Here is a 23,965-nt window from a genome sequence, read left to right as displayed (position 1 = left end):
ATGCGGATCACATGTATTCATTGACCATGATTACTGACTTGTTGTTCATCTATACATGCTAAAATTGTGAGTTTGGCTACTGAATGTTTCTTCCTGTGGATACTGATGACCCCAACCCCTGAGGTGGACTTTAGGGTTGGGCATGGGGGTGCCAATTTAAAATCTCGCTTAGGGCTCCAACATTGTCAGGGTCTTGTCAAAAAAAAAAAACACAGATTACCGGAAGGCGCAGTAGAAAATGAAAACTCATGCGTAATGGTGGATCTGATTCTAAGATGTTGTCACGCTTCAGATAAGACCCAGGAATAGACTGGACACTAGGGCTGGTTCTCAGAGATTTATTAAACAAGAGAGCTGGTGGCGGCTGCGGAGACCGGGGCAGGCAGAGCAGACAGGCGAGGGAAGCTGACTGGGATCAAGGCGGAGAAGCAGGCAGGCAGCAGGCAGGAGAGAGATCCAGGAGGTGGGGAGGAGTAGGTTTCCGAACACAGGAGACACAGGTTAGTTAATAAGCTTTGCAAACGGGCAGAATACAAGTACAAATTCAATCTAGCAAGCTGGTAGCCAAGATGTACGAAAATGACTTAAAGATCCGGCGAGGACAGGATGTCAGGCCGCCACTTAAATAGGGCAGGAACCCGAGGGAGGGACAGGCTTGATCTGGGAAACATGAAAAGACGGGTGAATCTGGAGAGAATGGGGCAATTTGAGTCTGACCACTTCAGGGTTGATAACCCTTTCAGTGACAAATGGGCTAATGAACCGGGGCGACAGTTTTTTTAGAGTCAGTCTTAAGGGGATGTCCTTGGTGGACAGCCAAACCTTGTTACCCGGAGAGTATTCAGGGGCAGTGGTTCGTCGGCGATTGGCCTGTCCGCCGTAGCGATCTGAGGCTCTGAGAAGGGCTGAACAGGCGCAGTGACAACGGCGGATGTGAAACTGGAAAGAGGGCACGGAGATCTTCTTTTCCTGAGACGGGAAGAGCAGAGGTTGGTATCCATAGATGTGCGTCTATGGAAACGATGACAAACCTGTGGCTGATAATGGCAGCGTATTCTATCCAAGGTAGCTGTGAGGCCCAGGTGGTGGGGTTGGAGGAAGTCAGGCAACGCAGTGAGGTCTCCATCACTTGGTTGGCCTGTTCAGCTTGGCCGTTGGATTGAGGGTGAAAGCTGGAGGTCAGGCTGACGGAAGCCCCCAAGGCACGGCAGAAGGATCTCCAGACCGCAGAGGTGAACTGGGTTCCTCGATCAGAAATGATATCTGTGGGCAGACCATGAATGAACCTCACTGGTACTTCAGCGGTTTCTTTGGCAGAGGGTAGCTTGGCCAGAGGGATGAAGTGTGCAAACTTACTAAAACGATCAATGACAGTGAGGACCACAGTCTTACCCTCTGATGGGGGAAACCCGGTGACAAAATCTGCAGCAAATGGGACCATGGTCGACGTGGGATGGGTAGCGGGTGCAGATAACCAGAAAGGGGCTGATTGGAGTTCTTATTTTGGGCGCACACCGGACAAGCTGAGACGAAGCTCTTAGTGTCAGCTTCCATGGTTGGCCATCAGAATCTTCTACGGAGAAAGGAGAGAGACCGGGCAACACCAAGGTGGCAGGTTAGTTTAGAGTCGTGAGCCCATAGTAATACTGAGGACCTCAACGGTTCGGGTACATAGGAGTCCTGCCGGGCAGTTACTGGGGCGACTCAAGAGAGCTGCATTGACCTGCCACTCCACCTGCCAGGCTACCACCCCAAAAACACAGGAAGTGGGCACAATGGTATCCGGGGTGCTCTTGTCGGTCCCTGTGCTGCAGAAGGCTTGGGAGAGGGCGTCGGGCTTGGTGTTCTTGGACCCAGGCCTGAAAGCAAGCACAAAGTTGAAACGACCAAAAAAAAAACAAAAAACACCACAATGCCCACCTGGCTTGCCTGGGGTTCAGACGCTTGGCGGACTGAATGTATTCCAAATTCTTGTGATTAGTCCAAATAAGGAATGGATGCTCCGCTCCCTCCAGCCAGTGCCTCCACTCTTCCAATGGAAGAGTGACTGAGTAGCTCCCGGTTTCCGACGCCATAGTTACGCTCTGCAGGGGACAAAACGACGGAACAGATAGGCACAAGGGTGTAGCTTACCATCAAGGGCGGAGCGTTGAGTATGGCCCCCACGCCGACGTCAGAGGCATCCACTTCAACAATGAATTGCCTGGACATGTCCGGCTGAGTGAGAACCGGTGCGGATGTGAAACATTGCTTAAGCTCCTTGAAGGCAGCCTCTGCCTCAGGGGGCCATGCAAATGGCTTAGCCGTGGAGGTCAGACGGGTTAGAGGTGCTGCGACTTTACTGAAGTTCCTGATTAAGCATCTGTAAAAATTAGCAAAGCCCGAAAACTGTTGCAACTGCTTGTGATTGACAGGCCGAGGCCACTCCAAAACAGCTCTCACCTTAGCTGGATCCATCCTCATTTGTCCCTCTGCATTGGGCTAACCCAGAAAGGACACGGTGTTGGAATGGAACTCACATTTCTCTGCCTTGACAAACAGCTTGTTCTCCAACAACCTCTGCAGGACCAAGCGGACGTTCTGGACATGATCTGACAGACTGGGAGAATGAGAATGTCATCCAGGTAAACAAAGACAAACTTTCCCAGCATATCCCTTAGGACGTCATTGACAAGACATTGGAGAACTGCTGGGGCGTTAGTCAGTCCAAATGGCATAACTAGATATTCAAAGTGCCCCATAGGTGTATTAAAAGGCAGTTTTCCACTCATCCCCCTCTTTAATTCTCACAAGGTGATATGCGTTACGCAGATCCAACTAAGAACACACGTGCCCCCTGCAGAGAGTCAAAGGCAGAGGACATAAGGGGCAGGGGATATTTGTTCTTAACTCATATTATTAAGCCCCCTATAGTCGATACAGGGACGCAGGGTCTTGTCCTTTTTGGCCACTAAAAAGAAGCTAGCGCCCAAAGGAGCTGAGGACGGGAGCTAATACCTGCAGCTAGGGAATCGGTGATGTAAGTCTCCATAGCTTCTCTCTCGGGCTTAGAAATACTGTACAGACGACCAGTGGGCAGGTTGGAACCAGGCAACAAGTCAATGGCGCAGTCATATGGCCTGTGAGGGGGGGAGTGAAAGTGCCAGTTGTTTACTGAAAGCTACCTTGAGGTCATGATAAACTGCAGGAACGGGATAGGGAAAGATAAATCAGGGGGCTCGGGGCAGGGAGGTGGGGCTGGCTTTGACTGAGGACAGGCTGATTTCAAACAGTGAGAACAACAAAAAGTGTGCCAACTAGTGATTTTGTTATTAGTCCAGTCAATAATGGGGTTGTGTAAGGCTAGCCAGGAGTGACCGAGGATGACAGGAACTGGACGGGGTCAGTGCGGTGGGTTATACGTGCTAGTAATCTACAGTCTAAGGTAAGCTCGTGGACAGACAGCCCAAGCTGTTTGACTAGAGCTGAGGCCAAAAAGCTCTCATCGGCCCCTGAATCTATCAGTGTTAATAAATCGAGAGACTGACCTTTAAAAGTGAGGGTGGCATGTAGTTGGGTTCCGGGTCGGGAAGCCAGTGAAGTGGTTGTCCGACTCGCCAGGATGCTTCCCTCTTCTAGCGAGCCCGCCGGTTTAACGGGCACAGAGAACAGGCGGAGATGTAATGTCCAGACTGACCACAGTACAGGCAGCAATTGTTATCATGGCGGCGCTGCCGTTCCTCGGGGCTGAGGCGGTGGCCTCCTAACTGCATGGGCTCAGGGTCTGAGTCCACCGAGTGTTCAGCTTCTGGCGACATTAATCTCTTGGCAGCCTCCTTACCCCGAATAGGATGTTCAAAAAGCTCACGCATCTCCTGGGTAAAGGCTGCGTAGGAAGCAGTGGCCGCAGACTGTCTCTCCCACACGGAGGTTGCCCACTCCAGAGCCTCGCCTCGTAGCAGGCTGATGGTGTATGCGATCTTAGCCGCATCAGAGGTGTAGGTCAAGGGCTGCTGAGCAAAAACAAGTCAACATAAATGATCTACACTGTCCAAGATCGCCATCATACCTGTCCGGCGCCGGCAGGAATGGCTCGCTGGCGGCCGCAGCGGCTGGAGCTGGTGGGAGTAGATGTCGCAGGCGTCTGGGACACAGGGGGAATGTGAGCCCGCAGTGTGGCCGTGCTGGCTGTTAGTTGCTGCAAGTTCCTTGTAAGGTCCCGGAGTGCCTGGCTATGTTGATTTAATTGAGCACCCTGTGTGGCAATTGCATGTTGGACCGGCTCCAAGTCTGCTGGGTCCATCTGGCCAGATCGTACATCACGCTTCAGATAAGACCCAGGAATAGACTGGACACTAGGGCTGGTTCTCAGAGATTTATTAAACAAGAGAGCTGGTGGCTGCGGAGACCGGGGCAGGCAGAGCAGACAGGCGAGGGAAGCTGACTGGGATCAAGGCGGAGAAGCAGGCAGGCAACAGGCAGGAGAGTGAGATCCAGGAGGTGGGGGAGGGGAGTAGGTTTCCAACGGGTCCAGTTGAGTTTCTGAACACAGGAGACACAGGTTAGTTAATAAGTTTTGTAAACAGGCAGAATACAGGTACAAATTCAATCTAGCAAGCTGGTAGCCAAGACGTACGAAAACGACTTAAAGATCCGGCGAGGACAGGATGTCAGGCCGCCACTTAAATAGGACAGGAACCCGAGGGAGTGCAAATCACGTGCAGGTGTGTGTAATCAGCTCCCCAGGCAGCAGACACCTCCTGGCAACCTGCAGATGAGGGAGAGAAAGGAGTTGCTATGGTGCTGGTCTCTTCTTGATAAGGCCTTCCATAAGCCAATCAATAATTATTTTTGGGGGACTATTTACTCTAACATCTAATCTAATTAGTCAAAATAAATTAGAAACATACCTCTTCTTTTATTACCACGGTGTTCTTGAACAAGTAAAACACACTACATCAGCATCAGCGGAGCAACAGACAATTTTGTGACTATGAAGCCATGATAGTATGGAGGACTGGTCCACCAATAGGGGAGAAGTTCTACCCTTGAGACACAGCCCCTCCTCATTTGCATAATGAGGCAGAAATGCATAGAGAAATGTAAAAAGGACAGGCAGAAATAAGTACCATTGGGGAAATAAATAGGGTAGAAAATGCAACGGAAGAATAAAACAGACAAAAATATTACACACACATAAATAAATACATTTAAAAAATAATTAATTAACAAATAAAGTTATTAGATGACTATAACGGACAATAAATAAATAAGGTAATTATTACAAACACTCTAAAAACTAATTCAGGGGACCTTTATAATTACTTAAATATATATATTGTTGTGAAATAAAACATCAAGTTCTGAGATACAGTTAGACTTTTTACTTGTAATTGTTATTTTATTGAGCTTGGATGACACACAAATTATGTCTATTGATTCAATATACTATCATGACTTGTCATAGTTTAACATTTTCAGTAAATCATAAAATAAATGAATTTTAAGTTCTGTTAACGTAAAATACAATTTGTTGACGTTTAAACGGCCCACAGTTTCCCTCTCTTGCATGTGTGGACATGTTCAAGGCAGACGAGTGACCACAGGGCCACAGCTGAAACTCATTGAAGCGTAATGTGTTGAATGGTAAGTAATTTTATGCTTAATTACACATATTTGCATTCGCTCAGGATTCTGTTAGTGATAGCCTACTGTAACCAAATACCGAAATCTGGAAGTCTTTACTCTGAAATTTGAGTAGTGTTGCTAGTACAGTCTGTGTGCCGAGGTAAAGTTAGCTAGTAGCCTGTCACTGATTGAGTAGGCTTAAATGCGGGAGTAATAGGTGGCCAGACAGCCAGGGAAAACGTGTTGGCAACCTAACTTAATATGGGATTACCCATTAGCCACCTCTCCGGTTAGCATGTAGGCTAGCTACATTTATAAACTTCTAACTAAAGTAGCTAAACATGGTTAGACTATGATTCTGATGAGAAGAAATACTAAAGCTAACTCGCTAACACACAACTTAATCTTGCAGAGATCAACTTAATTATTAAGTTCATGTTACTTAGAAATGTGTTTTATTGTGGCCAAAAAAAGCTTCTTGACCTAACTTAAAACATTATGTTGGATCAACTTAAATACTTGCATGTTGACAATTATTAAGTTCATGTTACTTAGAAATGCGTTTTATTGTGGCTTAAAGAGTAATTCACCATACTCAAAAAATTTATTTGAGTCTTAAATTAAAAATTCTAGTGGACAACTTTTTTTTTTTTGTTGACCCAATGTTTTATTTTTTAGAGTATTTTGTCTGCATTTTCTGCAATGTACTGAATACTTTCATAATACAATCTGTAAGATTTTCACAGTGTAGAAATTTTGCTTCCAGTCATGTTTTGCACCTTAATTTAAAAAAGAGAGGGATGACAATCACAGCCAGAATGGATAATGAAACACGATTAAAGAAGTGATTTGTATTTACTTCCATAAAGTTGGGGGACTTGCCAAAGACAGATTAAAAAAATCACAATAAAAATGATGCAGCAAAGGTCGAGATATTCTGACTTGTAGTTTCCATATAGGACCTGACCCCTTACCTCCTAATGGAAGAGAGCAGGATAAAAGAAAAAATCTGTTTTTGTGACATACTGAAACAAAATGTTAATGAGGTTAAATGTTGAATCATTAGTGTCAGGGAAGGAGGAACTGCACTCATGCTCATATCATAAAGAAGATGGAGAATGTTGGTCAGTATTCAGTGCTAGGGCCTGTTTTAGACTAAAGTAAAAACTGTCATGACCTCAGAGGATTTGGAGAACATCAGCCAACACAGTCCTGTCAGCACACACACATACACACACACACCTGTCTTTCATTAGTCGGATTCCACTGTGATCCTGGACTCTTTCTGTGACCGGTTCCTCTTCTTTGGGATTTCATTGAGATGTACAAGACTCACACATTTCAGCACAAATGTCTAATTTTAACATTTAAAATCTGCAATGCAATTAAGAATACAACATATTAAAACTCATCCAACTTGTATAGTACATACACCAGACAGCAGAATCTCTCTGAATACTCAAGTCAGCAGATTTGGCATGGATAGACAGACATATGAGTATCCAGTGATATATTCATTTTTTAATAGTCATGTAACATAAAAACTCTCCATTAAGCTATATACAAGTTTTTATAAAAAAAAATTCTGGTACAAAAAATATTTCTTTGGGACGTGTATGAGGACCATAAACATCATGAAGACACAGAAGATCATTAAAAAACAAACGGCATCAAGATATATATGTATCCGGCGGTCTGGTGGATACACACAGCAAGAAGGTTGTGGGTTCAAACCCCGGTTGCCCCGGCCTTTCTGTGTGGACTTTGCATGTTCTCCCCGTGTCCGCGTGGGTTCTCTCCGAGTGCTCTGGCTTCCTCCCACCATTCAGCAACATGTGGCCTAGGTTGATTGGTGACCCTAAATTGTCCTTAGGTGTGAATGTGAGTGTGTCTGGTTGTTTGTCTATGTGTGGCCTTGCGATAGACTCGCGACCTGTCCAGGCTGTACCCCGCTTTTCGCTCGATGTCAGCTGGGATTGGCTCCAGCCCCCCGCGACCCCGTATGCAGGATAAGTGGTTGACGATGGATGGATGGTGTACAGAGGACAGAGGATGTTGTATGGTGAACAGATTGCAAAGCCCCTTGAGGCAAATTGTGATTTGTGAAAAAATTGACGTGACTACATGATGGTGGTCGTTATGTTTTCAACCTGTTTGTTTGTTAAATTGCAGGGTGTCTCTAAAAATGTTAGATAATACCATTGTCCAAGGAACAAGGTATTTATATATATATATATATATATATATATATATTCCATGGCAACAAGGAAGCAGATTATTAACACAGTCAGACAAAGACAGAAGCATCTTAATAAATGATGACAAGACCAGAATCCGTTCCAAGCATGTAGCTTCTTCAATCTTAACCACATCTGTAAATCATTTTTGGTTACACTGTGGAATAAAAGGTTTAAATTTAAAAATGTACCATAATGTATAAAGATAAGGGGAAATCTAGCATATCCATAACCCTAAAGCTTTTTAACTCACAATTGAGTTAGATCATTTTAATGTGTATAGACCGTTACAGGCTTAAAAGAATCTATGAAGATATATGAGATTTTCATCTCAGTTGTCAAAATGTAGATGACATACATTGTGACATTATGTACTTGGAATATTTCCCCATAGGTAAACACACATGTTGTGACAGTGGAATATGATCAAAGTAGTTTTACAGTCCATTTGAATTTCTTAGAATGCTTCTGCAAAATTTACCAGTAGCTCAAGTAATTCAAACAATTAAATGAAATACAGCAATTAATTTATAATTCAGGCTCATTGGCTATGTACTTTAAGTCAAACCCTGCCTTCCTCCCCAGAGATGTCCGTATGTTCCTACAGGGCCTTTCTACGGCTGTTTGCCATCTGATACACCTACAGCTTCAACCTTCCCCAAAACAAGTGACCGCTCTTTCTTGGCATCTTTATCCCTGCGGTGACAGCGAGTGGAATGCCGTGAGGTCATGACTCTGGATTTTTTGGGGGGACAGCCGGTTGCTGAAATGATAATTTTGAAGGGCAGTTTTCTCCCTGATCCCTCACAGCTGTCCAGGAGGAAGGGGCCTGTCTGCAGATAACCAGTCCTCGTTTTCATGTTGATTATCATAAATCTGGTGTTGGGAAAGGGGACAATTGGTCTGTTATGTTTAGGTAGGAGACATGTTTGAAGCACTTTCCGAGCAAGGTTTGAAAGACCCGTTCATGTGTTGTGATATAATCATTTTTCAGTGTTTAAAGCTGAAATCCCTAACCTATGTTTTGTTGTACTCTGAAAAATGGGAATGTACAAAAATAGTTTCACTTTTAAAATTACAAAAGCATCCCCAGAAATATGAATCTTTTTTTTAGACCGTCTGTTTGAGTGAGAAAAACAATTGCAAAGGGCCCCCTCTAACATCTCTACTGACATCTACTGTAAAATGAAGGTAGGAGCCACTGCTGGCTAGTGAAAAATGGAGACCTCTTACAATTATTAATTATTAATATCCACTCGTTTTCTGTTTCTCAAAACTTAAATATTGGTTCCTTACTAACCACTGGTTGATTATTTGGAGGAAAATAAAGCCCAGATACAAAGACATGTTTGTTGTCTGCTTATGGCAAACTGCACATTTATGACCCAGGGGCATCTTTATCTTCCTCCTATTTCAATTTTGATCTTTTATTTAAAAGAAATTTAAAAGGAAAAAGAAAAACACATACCTGTTCCTCTTTCTGCACCATAATCATTTTTGTACAGTTCCTAGGAAATGATAAAGGACCTCACAGGGCCAGTTGAGGACATTTTCATTTAGCCAGCAAGATAGCAGGACAACATGAATGACTCATGTATCTGTTTTTGATGTATAATTCAAATATCATTTTCAGTATGCCTCACCAAGAATGTGCAGAAAGTTATAGATTTCACTTTTAACAGCATCTGATCTCAAATGTCAATGGGGCAAGTTTCCCATGTACACAAATTATAACATAAAACAGGACTGAGCATCATCAGCTCAAGTGGAAAGACAACTCCCAACTCTGATCATAGCTTCAACAAAGAAAAGCTCAATAGTTGTACCTGGCAGCCCTTTGAGGTTTTTCACATGCTTCATAGATACCCGGAATGCTTTGAATGTAATAAATGATCATTGTCAGTCTTTTGGGTACGTCCATTAGTTAGATGCCCAACGTCTATGCAACTTGTATGCCCCTATAGATCCAAACCCTATGACATCTATCCAAACCGGTATTTGGGCCAGTACTTCACTTGCGTGCGTCTCGGTGCTGTTCCCGCATGGATGTTAGCCTTCGCCAGAGAAGGTTTGGGTGGCGGTGGCGGTGGCGGGGCTTTCCTCCTCTCTTTGCTCCTGTCTGTGATGGTGAAGCCTCGCTCACTCTTGTTGTGCAGGGTGACCCTGGGCAAGAAGTGGGTGGAGACATGCTGGGATTTGACCCGCGGGCTGGAGCCCATTTTAGCTTTCCCTCTCTTATTGAGGGCCACATACCATTCGCGACCAGTCCTGTGGTTCCTGTGGATTACTGAGGCGTAAGTGTTGTAGCTGTTCTCCTGGAAACGTTCCCTGAACTTACAGTCGTCTGTGAACCATTCCTACAAAAGAAGGGAAATATAAGGTATCAGCAGGTGTTTTTCTTGACTTTAATCTAATGGAACCGAGCCAGAATACTATAGTCCATTTGTTTAGATCAGTCAATGAGAGTATTTGTGATTATTTTTTAAGTAACACATCTTTAAATCTACTAAATCTGTAAATTGTTCCACATGTTCCATTTCTGAGTTCATGATCCTGGATCTTTCCACGTGTAAACAAATCTCAGCTGCAGAGCATGTGGGGACTGTTTGCATGCTGCCACGTAACCTAACCCCTTGTTAACTTCTTCTAAGGTAATTATCTTTAATTTGGGGAAAGAAAAGTGGAAGGCTCCACTTCATTTACAAGAAAGATCCCACCAACAAGCATGTTGAAGCTGACCAGTGATGCAATTTTATTTCATTATTAATGGTGATCTGACACACGGGCACACACAGTGCTACTGCGTGAAACCTTTTGTGATTTTCTATGTAAACTGTCCTTATTGTGAGATGTGTTTCCTTCTTCGGACAAAATAGCATAGAACACACATTGTCATCTAAAGTATTCCATTTCTTTCTCTTTAAAATAATAAATACAAGGTATTGGATATTATACTGTACAAGTCAGTGTCTTTGTGCCTAAATCGCCTGTCAGATTTGCAGTGGGATAAGGGAAACCTTTGTTTCACTATGTAACAAATCAACAAAAATCATTTAAATTGAAAATGATGTTTTCTCACACAATGGCTGATCAGGGAGGGCGACTAAATGTGATGGAAAGCGAAGCTAATGTTAGACTTATTACCTAAGCCTAAGCCAAAACTGAAGGAAAAAACTTGGATCTTTTTTTGTCCCAGAGTGGGAAAACGTCAAACACTCTGTTATGTTAATCTATAATTGCTTATTGCAGGGCCCCATTGTGGCTCAACACAATATTGTCTGATTGTGATCTGATTGGTTTAGCTGCTGTAAAAGTGAGACCGCTCCAAAACAGCACGAGATTACGCTTTCATCTTGGGCGGGTTTCAAAGTCATCTAAATGACTTTCCTTATCACAGAGATGCTTTGACTGACAGTAGCAGGGCCTCCTTTCTAGTGGTCCAACAATTTATTGTGGCCTTTGCATTAACTTCATCCAAGAACAGCTTCTAAATGAAGACACACAGGAAGTTGTTTTTCTGGTCATGTTGTTTGATACAATAGCAATGGACTGATTGTATCTGTGAGGTGAAGAAAAATTACTGAAAGCATGTGACACATTCAATAGATTAATTTTGTATTTCACTAAACATTTTGAGAAATGTGTTACTTAGGTGATGCTGTAAGAATATGTGATATATATATATATATTGATGATTTTTCCTGGAGATACATTGTGGTTTCTGGCTTAGGTTGAACAATGTCCAAACAGTTCTCTGCCCCGCTGCTCCTTGTTGCTATAATTTACTGAGAAACCTAAAATATCTCAGTGATGACTTTGAAGAGCTTTATTTAGCTCTGGCTTCTAATTTGCGTGGGCAATGCTAATGATCCTAGCTACATGCTAGCTAAATAGGCTGGTCTATAGGGGTGGATTTATATGCTGCTTATGCATTAATACATCAGAAATAATAATCTCAAAGATCCACATGGAACTTTTGAATATATTTTCCACAAGTAATTTACTGAAATAAATTGTGTACCAAACCAAACGTCCTCTACTAAAATGTTCGTGACAATATACTACATGTTTGGTAAAAATGTAAAGACAACACCGGCATGCTGTATTACGTGCTGTCACACCACATTTCACAAACGGAGACGCAGATATTCAGTGAATGTTCCAGTTTTGTGCCTAAAAATATCTTGGGTGGGAAACTCTGACATGTACCCAGGGATGCCTGCTTTCGTGAATTAGTATGACTTCCTTGTATAACCTTCTGCCATTCTGAAATAAAACAAACTGTTCTGCTTTGCTGAAGAGTGAAGCATAGCAGAAAATGATGCCATTACAGCGTTTGGTAAACATGCCAGTCACAAGAGAGAGCGCTGCGGCCGCGGCATAACAGTACAAACCTTTAAGTTATTCAAAGTGACCGACTGTTCCTTTTGGCTGTTGTTTTTAAAAATGATTAGAAAACTGCACAGACCTCCCGAGTCACTGCTATGGGTGGATTGCGGTGATTTAACAGAACGCTACATTTGAGCAACACACCAGCTCTGGTACCAGTCAGGGAATTACATATTTGGAAACAAATCCATTGGAGCATGTATGAATGTACTCACACACACAGGCACACACACACGCACACACACACACACACACACACACACACACACACGCATACTAGGAAGGGGCTTTGTCCCCTGCTGTGTTTCATAGGATTTAATGGCTGCAGCCAGATTCCAAAGATCTTATTGTTAAAATCATAACGCTTGTACAGCTGTTTAAGCTGTCTCTTGCCCTGCTGGATTGGTCACACTCTTTTAAAGGGACCTTTCCCATGATCCTCGGGGTAGCTTTATAGAGGGCAGAGTTAGAAAGTTACCGATGGCTAACCTTTTTCCCCCTCTACCCAAATAATATTTCTTGACAAAAATGTGTTCTTTATATTCTTACAACTATTACAGACAGATGGATAGAGCAATTTTGAATTCCAATTCCACTCAAATCTGAGACTACAAACTGAACTAGGACCACACTCAAACTATGCACAAACTTGGGACTGGGTTTCTTACTGGTTGAAAAACACTTAGCAGTCTTTAGCAACATTTTATGAGCTAAATGCAAAATCAATAAATAAAATAAAAAATGCCAATCAAAAGTGCATTTACTACTTTTGCCTTGAAAGAAGACGTAGAGAAATTAACAATATTAGATAATACCGGTATTATTCTATGTAGCATCCCCGGCTGAATGATGGTCTACGGCTTTATTCATGGTAAAACAGGACAATACTGTAGCTCCATAAACCTGAATACACCTTGAACACACCGTAAGAGCTACGAAAGAAAATAAAATTAAAAGCTTTTCTCTCCTTTTATATTCCAATCATGAAAAATCACCTTTTTAACCTGTTAGCTTAGTGACAACCTCTGATAAGACTGCTATAAGTAAACGTTAGAAACTAAATAATGAAATATTTAATAACAGTATTTTTATGTCACATATGCAGCTTTAACCTTATTTAACCTTATGTTGCAGTTACTGCAAAACACACATATGCTGCGTTTCTTTACACTGTACTACCAAGTAAACTCTACGAGGATAATTGCCCTTTAAAGGTGCGTTCCTACCAAAAGCGAATCCAGCGTTTTTGGCGGCTTGATGTTGTCATTGCAAAGATGCAAATTCCTGCAAATTCGCACCTAGCGGCGCGAATGAGGCGTTTTTCCCGCAATTTGCTGGTTCGCACGAGTTCAAATTTTTCAACTTGGGCGAGAAATTTGCTTGACGTGACGTTGCGAAAGCCTATCAGCGGTGAGATTGTCCAAATGTCACCTGTGGCTTTGGAGCATTGTTTGGAGAGGAACAGGCAAGTGGTGTAATGACAATCCACTGGCCAACGGGGAGCTGCTAAAGAACGGGGAAGTGTACAGGAAGTAGCGCTGCAGCTTTCGGACAAATATACACCCATAGTGGGTCTGGATTCTGCTCTGACAACTACGCCGTTTACCAGCGGGAGGAGGTCAGAGTTAACTGGTTTTATTAAATTAGCTTTTTACTAGTTTTTGGAATTACAACTTGATTTATCTTTACTCGCGCTTCTCGGCAGCTAGCTTCCGTGCACATCCGGTTCCACTGTTGTTGTTAGTGTCGGATGGCACCAGAGTTCTGCTGGACTACTACTTCATTTTTATATTAAAACCGGACAAAGCTGGACATTACTTGGAGAAAAGAAAGCGAGGAAGTTGAACCACCTGGTGAGTTTAGAAAATGTGTGTCTGTAACTTTATTCCAGCTGTCGTTGTACTTTACTGTGAACAGGTTAGCATAGCATAGCCCTGATCGATCCGAACTCCATTCAGAAAACACGTATTTTAAAAGTATGAATTCATATGTCTAACAAAACGGCATCATATTGTAGTTATTTCGGCATCAGTTTGATCCGTTTATTGCAATTAAATCACAGCAAAGGGTTCATATAGCTGTAGTATCGGCGGGCTGTGTATATTCGCTTAAAACGCGTGTGTGTGAACACTCAAAATGTAATGACCTAACTTAAGAAGAAAATGTATGATATGAATAAGCATATATAACAACCAGTATTTGAAAGATGCTGAGATTAATAAAGGTCATTTACATTCTATATCCAAAATATAGAAATACAATTATTTTATTTTATTTATTCGATGAACTATATGAATAGAATTTTTTTTTTTGTATTTCGCTTTAGCCTTGGCAATACTGTTGTATTAACATTCATGCCAATAAAGCAAATTTTGTTTCGACCTGACTTTTTTTCTCCGTGAGATGGAAGAATTTAGGAAGTTGCTGCAGTAGTGCATGGATCACGTGTAAAATTCATCCAGCCAGAGGGAACGATCACCAACTGTTCACAGCGCGCCGGTGTAATACCGACACAACCCATTGTAGGTATCGGAGAGGGAATGGAGCGTTGGAGCGTACAGGGCCAGGGACAGGAGATCACAGAGCGACCGGGCACGGTGCAGACGGTCGGTGATCGTTCCATCTGGCTGGATGAATCACAATCTGCTGGCATTTACTCGCGTCTGGGTCATTCCAGCATACTGTAGCTGTTTCTGCTGGGGTTTCCCAAAACAGTTTTTCAGGCGTGCTGTCCCAAGTACTTAGTGTAATCTCAGGCAAGATGGGCAGGTACACATGATTTCCACATACTCGGGACACACTGAATGAAACCAAGGTTTTTACGGAGTGACTGCTTTCCCTCCTGACTCTCCATGGTGGAAACCATTAAAACACACCAAACCCTCGTTTCAATACTCCCACCTCAGTTGTGTTTGCACCTGTTGTCATCTACGCAATTCTTAGTTGACGACTCATAATGGGTACATGCATGCCATGCTAGAGGCTCTGTAAGGCTGTATTTAGGTACATCTGTGCTTTCAGCTAGATCATAACGTCAGTATGCTAGCATGCTTTCAAATGTAATTAATTGATACATAAGTCAAGTAAATTTTATTCGTCTAACACATTTCTTACACAGTTTAACTTTTCAGTAAACATGGATTAGTTGTCTAAGGAAATTGAGACATACAGCGGTGTATCACCAGCATAAGAATGGTAGGATACATTGTGATTCTCTATGGTAGTACGAAGAGGGAGCATGTATGGAATGAATAGCAGTAGACCAAAAACTGACCCTTGCGGAACCCACAGAAATCTTGACTTCTTCAGATGTGAAGTTGTCAATAGATATGTAGAAAGTCCTTCCTTGTAAATACATTGAGAACCATTGAAGAACAGGTCCAGATATTCCAATACAGTTTTCAAGTATATTTTGTAGAATGTCATGATCAGGTGTCAAAACTCAGGTCTAATAAAACTAGAATAGAAAATGTGTTTGCATCGCTGTTGATATTATGATCATTGACTACTTTGAGCTGTTTCAGTGCTATGATTCACTCTAAAGCCCGACTGGTACACATCATACAGGTTGTGGAGGGTTAGGTAACTATGCAGTTGTTTGTAGACAACCTTTTTGAAAGGGTTTTACTCATAACAGGAAGGTTGGAGATTAGTCTATAGTTGCTAGTCATGGATGGGTCTAGACTACTTTCTTTCAGTAACGTGAGAACAGCACGCTTGAGAGAAGTGGGGAAACACCAGACTGTAGGGAGGTATTAGTGATATGCAGAAGATCATCCGGTCAGTGAAAGAGACATTTAAACAGTTTTGTGGGAATAGGATCGAGAGAACAGGTGGAAGATTTAAGCTGCTGAACCACCTCGTCAGGAGTAAACAGGATGGCTGAGCGATGTGAGGGGACAGACAGGCTCCATTCACATTTGTGCAATATTAAAGTATTATTTCTGATGCTGGAGATTTTGTCTTGGAAGTAAGTGGCAAAGTCATTGCATTTATCGAAAGAGAGTTCAGAAGGAATTGATCAGGTGGGATTTAGTAGTTTATCAATAGTGGAGAACAAAAAGCACATTTTGTTGTTGTTATTTATCATTTGTGAGATATGATGCTGTCTCAAAATGTCCATTTCTTTGTTATAGCAGTTAAGTGTATTAATGTTTACCATTGTCACAATGTTAGTTTAGTGTGTTAGCATCTCCACATTTGATTAGTACAGCTGATCAGATTTGCATGTAGGCCTATTCGATCTGATGGTGGCACTAGATGACAAGTCAGGGGATCACCAAAGTTATAGCGACATGAATGTCTGTACCAATGGCAGTGGCCATCAAATATATTGTGAGAATTGACACTCAAAACTAAAAAATGTCAATGGTAAACAGATAGTACAGTAAAGCCTGCAAGGACCATGTTATAACTTTTGTTATTTTGTTATCTACTTTTATGCACACTAGCTTAAGGGCCTGGATTTGTAATGAACTGTTTGTGAAAGGAAACATTTAAGGATCTGACAAAAAAAGTGTCTACAGTGTAAATCCATCAGAGATGCAAAAGAAACTGTAGCTGAAAATGGGTTCATTCAGGTGGTTTCACTTATAAAATCCTTTATGGTTTATCAGCATTTTCTGTAGCTATGATTTCATTTTGATTCAATTCAGTTCAATGCAAAGGGGCTTTACTGGCATGGAAAACAGAGCTTTACAATGCCAAAGCAAGTGTGAAATAAGAAACAACAAAATGTTACATAAAGAGAAGAACTGTGATTTTTGCTGTTAGAAATATATATATACACAAGTATAATTAAAGAAATAAAATAACTTATAATTAAATAGGAAAAGAAAAGCCTCCTTCTCTTTCTCTCTCTGTCTCTCTCTCTCTCTTGCGCTGTCAATGTTGGTTTAATGTATGCAGGTGACCCTTTCACCTTTCAAAAGATTATGTTTGTGATGGCTTGCTGAGTAGGTCATGCAGAGCAATGTGCATCTGTCTCCACGCCTCTTATTTAACCAATAAATTGCCACTGTGAAAACATCTAAATATTAAATATGACAGACGGTGCAACAAGATAAGGTTCAGGGTGTCACCTGACACCCAGACGTGAGGCCCAAGCCTGTCTGTGGCCCCCGAGGTTTACATCCACCCCAAATCATCAAGGCGGTTAAATAGCACAGTGCAGCTGTAGCCACAGATTGGAGTTTTAGTTATACAAATATTTCTTTGAGGCAGAGCTGCTCCGGAGGCAAAAATAAGCCCCAACGGTTGGAGCCAGAGAACCTCTCCGTCTCTCAGAGTTCAGGGAATCAACAGTAAGTAGTAGAAATGAATGCAAAAAAACCCCCTCTGTTTAAAATATCAAATATGAAATTAAAAAACTTAAATTTATATAGTCAATCTAAAAATAAGTCTATAGGCCTGTTATCAGCGTTTAGAGGCTGAATAGTGTCACATTTTTTGACTTCACTCAAAGACCACTCACAAACTTTTTGCCAAGCTTCCTCAGTGAATGGAAGTTAGTAGTCATGGAGGAACTGGCAGCAAGATATGGTTGAAAGTTTTATAGTATGAACTTCTGTTAGCCATGGTATGGAATAAAGCTCAACACACTGACCGTTTTGTTATATTTACAGCATTGATCCCTATAATGAAGAATTAGTCCTAAAGATGGTGTTATTGGCAAGGTGATGTTGTTTCTAAAATGAAAGGGGCTCATCCTGCTGGGACCATGACTGTGCTCTGTAAATATCAGCCCATTAGAGTTTCATATCTCTGATTTGATTTCTTGAAAAGAAACCAGAAAATCTGGTCTGATGGTAGTGAAAATTTCCATTGAAGAAAAATGAGGCAACCCCCAGTGAAACTTGGTCTTTGAGTTGATTTCAGCCAATTCATTTCAGGTTCCCCGGGAAGCATCATGGGGAACTGTCGTTTCTTTTTTGATACCTGACATTTAACTCAACCAATGAGATTATTCCTGCCTTTCAAGCAACTCGGACACAGAAAATCACACCAATCGCAAACCAAACATAATTCAACTTCAACCGAGACAACAAGATGGACTGCCCTTCAGCTGTGAGGAAGAATCAGCATGTTGCTGTGCCCATGAGCAAACAGCCTCCAGTTGTGTTGATCTGTTACTAATCCTACTCTTTGATCATAAGATTAAATAATGAGTTATGCAAATGGAAGCTTTTTAGCAAATGTATTTTCTGTCCTTGACTGACATCTTGATTGATACAAAGATTGTTAATTAATGCCGATTCCACACTGGAACCTGCAAACAGCTCTGCTCTAAGGGCATTGACTTCAGCCTGACTGTGTTGATTAAAGGAGTCATGCTGACACAACAGAACCAGCCACAAACAACAGAAAATCCAGCTTTGAGTCGATGCAGAAGGACTGGATGTGGAAAGTAGCATATTTTGACAGTTTGGAATGAGAGACAAAGGGGCAGATTAGGCCGGATTGCAGACATGCATACAAGAGAGAAAATCCCACTGAGTCAGACCGTGGCCATGAATGACAAACTTCCAGCAGAACAGTGTGCGGTTTTGCTTTGTCACATTGTTATGTCTTATTATCCATGTGTCCCCAGTTTTGGTTTGTATTTAATTCTTGTTTGGGATGTGCTTTGACCCTGAGAAAGTTAGTAATTATCCCGTGCACTTATATAAACTGGAATGACAACTGAATATGTATCTTCTGGTGGACCGCTCACTGTCGCATTAGTAGATTTTTAGGAAGCCATGGCTGAGAATGCACTTTGAGGAAAGACGCAACATCACTCCCCCGCTGAGGTTTCATGAAACAATACCGGGAGCTGAGGGGGCATAAATCGCGAACGCTTAGCATTCACACCCACGGCAGCTCACTGACTCCCCGGATCACCGATTGTTGCTTGCCTGGCTGATTGTTTACGCAACATATTGATCTTGACTTTGTGGCTCACTCCTCTGTATATTATCAGCTGTCCCAGACAAGAATTAATCTGCTCTTCCCATTAACACATGCTAATAGGACGCCGCTTCTATCTATACGCCTGCCAATGCTCCCACAGATGAATCGTCAGTGAGGCTGGCTGGCCAGCCTGCTTTAGGCAGAGAGGCCAAGCTGCTGTGGGCCGATTTGGGCTTATTGTGTGTTTGGGGGGATTTGAAAGTCTTCGAAACTATGGCTAAAGATTACAGCAGTATGCCATGACATGCTGATGTCAGATTTGGGGATTTTGTTCTGCAGCACAGATGCAAGGCTGCACAAACATAACAAATAATAAATACAACAAATATAGCTGCACTAGACAAGGTTTTGATGAAGAAATACACCCATTTAATAAGTCCAAAAGAAGTTGGGCTGCTGCACAGAGGAGCATTGCATCAACAGAAAATTAGATGTAGATTCACAGTGTGGTGTCCGAACAATAATGCTATTTGGCCAAATTAAATTCTGACACCAGGCGTGGACACAATAAATGGTTGATCAAAATCAGAAGTAAACAATATAAAACTGACTGATGTCAGAACATGATTTAGACTTATCTATGAAGGGTTTTTTTTACTCTTCACACAACTTCCTCTGTCACTCTTCATATGTACAATCACGTGCAACATCGTGAAAGCCTTCGCCGAGAGACTGTCCAAGAGAGTCCGCCTTTATCCCTATTTTTAGATTCATTCCACGGTGAAAAGACAGTTCAGAGGTGTGAGCACTCAATATTTTGTGTATTAACAATAAACATTTTAGCCTGTTCCCGTTTGTCTGCCAGATTGGCAACTGTTTGCTAACTTTAATTTACCAAACTATCAACATTTCAAACAATTAATTAGTGCAACTTTTAAGAAATCTTCAGCAATAATCTAACTGTAGAGAGTAAACATTAGCATATGCATTACTTTTACAATCCAAACCATAATGCAGTAGCTGATTGACATTTTCTGAGCCATTTCAGCTGTACGATTGGACAACAGCATTGCAACACTTCAAATTAACATGTAGTAACCCTACAAAGGGTACAGGGTGACAAACAGAAGCAGTTTGTGTGGGATACTTACAGTGGCATGGAGCCGTCCTCTTTTATTCATGGCAAGGAATCTGTTACTGTAGACCCCTTTGATGCCGATGACCCCTTGAGAAACCGCAAAGAGCTCCAGGACACCTGGGTGGACAAAAACACGCTCTGATGAATGACTGAGTGTATTTTTACTCCTCTTGTTGTTTTCTGTATCTCGTCGCTCCTCCACCGTCCGGACAACAGAGTTGGACATGGCCAGCTCTGCTCTCGTTTCAGCTCTGTTCGCCATTTCAGCTGCACCTCTGGCGCGTGACCTTTCAGCATGGTCATTTAGATCACCGGTGTTCAGGTGAGTTCAAACGAATGGGACAGTGAGCTACTTATATCTGTATCAGTGGTTAACATGAGACTGCTTGTGGGACTGACAGTAGAGGACTGGAGTTCACAGGCGGGATCAACCCTTGAGAGTCACCAGGTTGTGTGAATCCCCCGCCCTCAGAAAAACCTCACCTAAACCCCAGATGTTCAGACAGACTGTTCAGTGGCCAAACTAGGTAAATGACTGGTTGCAGTGAGTAGAAATGTTTAATGGCACCATTTGTTGAAGCCATGTGACATATCATATATTGCAGAGAAAAGTTAAAATGCAAAGTAGTATACAAAGAGTTTGGCATTTACCTCAGAGACATGTGTCTGCATCTTGACTCATATATCAAATCAACATTTAACCAAAACCATAGTTTCACAACCTTAACCCGGTTGTCTAACCAAATATTTCCTTAAGCATGCTTAAAATGAAAAATCATGGATAGTGAACATTATGCTGGTGCAATCGAATAAAAATTTAATAGATGTGTCCAGTAAAAAAAAAAGTCTACTGTCTTTAATGTTGATGAAGATATAATCCGGGCATCAGTACTTTTCTCCCATAACCTATTTTTCCTGAAATGCATATGAACTCAATTCTTGTAATGTCATGTTCTACACTACTACAGGGTGAGTTAGGGTACAAGGAAATGCACAATAGTTGGGCCATTGTGGGTTCTTTTGAAACAAAATTTGGGCCATTGTGGGACACTAAAAATGTCCACTGAAACACAGACTGATGACAAATCAGTTAGTTGCTCTTACATGCAGGATAATTCAATTCTATAATTTTTTTTAATGTAGCGCCAATTCATAACATAGGTTATCTCATTACTCTTTGTAATGTTATTTACAGAGACCCAACAATGCTATCCATGAGCAAGCACTTGGCAACAGTGGCAAGGAAAAACTCCCTTTTACCAAAGCACTAGTTCAAAGAAATAACTTGTCATGTCAAACAAACATGTCTCACATTTAATCAAATGCTGATAATGACACAATATTTTCGCACCACGTACCAATTGACTGCTGTATGGCACTATGGTCAGAAAAGTATTCCAGAATGAATGAAAAGGAAAAGGAAAGTAGCAGTAAAGTAGTAAATGAACTGTGTATAAACTTCTACCTGAGGTATTCTGTGACGTGGTGGTATCAAATGTAATGCAGTGTGATGGTAAAAGAATCTTCATGTTACAAATCCAAGGCGTCTCCTGCTCGTCTCCAGCGCTGTCAAGCAGGATTCAAAACCACATGGCTGTCGTGTTGAAATCCATGTAACCTGACAACTCTTCTAAAGGGGACCATGAAATGGAGTCACAAGTGCACTTTCATGGTGAGCTTCGGCTGTTTGGTCGGCGGATGAGCCATGAGAGATCTGATGTTGCACTAAAAACTGAAAATCTGATTTATGACTAGTCTTCTGGCCGAGATGACAGGATGATTCACATAGCCTACAGGATGGTGGAAACTTTGGCATTTGAAAACTAATTGTTCTAACCTCCCATGTTCGGGATGGTGTGCTGAAAAATAATCCCGTTCATAAAAATCTAAGTTTATGAAGCAGTTTAGTTTATTTAATATTTTTATATATATTTAAACATTTGTGAATTCTTGATGTTTATTGATGGCTTAATTTTAAGATATTTGTCACACACAAAAATCTCTCTTTTTTAATCTCTGTCTTCTCTCCACCTTTACTTTAAGAGAGGTGGACTTTATATTGTATGTAAATAAATATCAGTTGTCATTAATTTCGATAATCTATATTAGAATCAGACCCAAAAATCCATCGTCTGGGCAGTATAACCATTGCTTATATCAACCACCTGCTCTACAAAGTAACACAACAGTGTAGTTTTTAATTCTAAAAATCTTAGTTCTCCTAAATCATCTGAAAGGGTATTTCTACATAGCGCAATAACATACTTGTATATCAATTTATTGTTGCTCTTTGTTTCTTTATTGACATTTAAAGGTCAAATCACTGAACTTGCCTGCAAAAAAACCCATTTTTTCACCAGGTTTGATGACAAGCAGTTTAAAATTCAATAACAGACATGAACAGTAACTGTCTGATGTCTATGGGGGATGTTCTTGTTGTTATTGCGGTGTATGGAGTAGCGTTAACAATCGTGCTGACTGGCAATTCAACACATCCTGGTGTCTCACTGCTGCACCTGTTACTTCCACAAATAGTGTACCTGCCAACATCCCGGAGAGACACAAACAAGGCTCGTCAACCAGATGGCCGCTGCTCAGATATTTCACAGGGGCATGCAGCCTAAGTTTAGGTGCGCGGTCCTTAACTCTTCCTGTGTAAATGATTATTCGTGTAAATAATTATTCGTGTAACTTCCAGGGATGGCATTTGAAGTAGATACAACAGCAAGCAGACGGGACTCAATTAGAGCAGATTCAGATTCAGGGATGTAGATCCAAGTGCGCATTCTCAGCGGGACGCGCCGGCTTCATCTGCGCGTCAGACGTTTATAATTTAGTAGTTAGGCTGTCCCATGCATAGTGAAACCGGAGTGAATGACTTACTCAGTTGGTTGGGCTCATGGCTGCCGTTTACTCTGCCGTCGGGATGAATCTGGAGATGGAAGCCGATGCCAACCCTACAGTAGAGCCTGCAAGTCCTGCGTCCCGAACTGATCTCCTCCTCCAGAAGTTGGCGCTCCAAAGAGGCGTGCTGTGCTCCGGCGGCGGCACAAATCAAGTGAGCGACGGTCAGAAGGTAAAGAGAAACATTCATTCTTCCAAAAAGGAGACACTCGCTAGGCCACTTCTAGCATTTTGATGTCGCTTCTGAGGTCTGGGCACCAGAAACCGTGCGCACACAGGCGTGCAGCGCTCCTGGGCATTACCCCGGCTGCAGTAGCTGGAGTTGTTCTGCTGGCACGGGGATATTTATAACGCCAATGATCTCACTACTCGATGCATGCCTGAGCTCTAAAGGACGCTCTTTCATCCAGATTTTGTCGCCGAGATGCCACTCCTGCTCAGCACCGATCCACAGCAGCGGGGCGTGAAGGAAACGCGACTGACATCGCACATTTCCCAAGGAATCGTCCGCGCCAGGACGCACTAAGCGCGGCATTTTACGCACAGGGAGACATGGTTTTAATAGATTGAGGACGCGCTTAATTCATACATGAAAAGACATGGAAAAATGACTCTTCTGGCGGCGCTTCTTTCCATATAACAGTTGAATCGAAATAATGAAACGTTAAACGCAGGAGGGAGGACGGTGGGGTTCAGACCGCAGAGATCATCAGGTGGTGCAGCGGAGTTTAAACACTGGCTCACCGGAAGACTCGGGCAGCCGTATTTATAGACTTTAGTCCACCTTATAATCTGTTAA

At 42.1% G+C, this 23,965-nt stretch overlaps 1 protein-coding gene across 1 annotated transcript; it reads right to left on the bottom strand.

Moving 5' to 3' along the window:
- Positions 1–8,135: 8,135 nt before the first annotated feature.
- Positions 8,136–23,515, bottom strand: fgf5 (fibroblast growth factor 5). Its single transcript, XM_038704332.1, has 3 exons — positions 23,146–23,515; positions 20,276–20,379; positions 8,136–10,201 (listed from the first exon to the last, which is right to left on the bottom strand). Exons 1-3 carry the CDS (start codon positions 23,354–23,356, stop codon positions 9,827–9,829), a joined length of 690 nt encoding a protein of 229 aa, XP_038560260.1. The 5' UTR covers positions 23,357–23,515; the 3' UTR covers positions 8,136–9,826.
- Positions 23,516–23,965: the final 450 nt, after the last annotated feature.

The sequence above is a fragment of the Micropterus salmoides genome, unplaced genomic scaffold, assembly GCF_014851395.1.
Source record: "Micropterus salmoides isolate LMB-PRFRI ecotype aquatic unplaced genomic scaffold, ASM1485139v1 Ms_hic_scaffold_7, whole genome shotgun sequence".
Lineage (NCBI taxonomy): Eukaryota > Metazoa > Chordata > Actinopteri > Centrarchiformes > Centrarchidae > Micropterus > Micropterus salmoides.
This window is presented reverse-complemented; position numbering and strand designations above follow the sequence as displayed.

Excerpts from the sequence above, each read along its gene's own strand:
- fgf5 (XM_038704332.1), bottom strand. The coding sequence starts at position 23,356 with ATGAATGTTTCTCTTTACCTTCTGACCGTCGCTCACTTGATTTGTGCC. Across the intron at positions 20,380-23,145 it reads CCATGAGCCCAACCAACTGA|GTGTCCTGGAGCTCTTTGCG; the intron begins GTAAGTCATTCA and ends TTGTCCACCCAG. Across the intron at positions 10,202-20,275 it reads GAGGACGGCTCCATGCCACT|GAATGGTTCACAGACGACTG; the intron begins GTAAGTATCCCA and ends CTTCTTTTGTAG.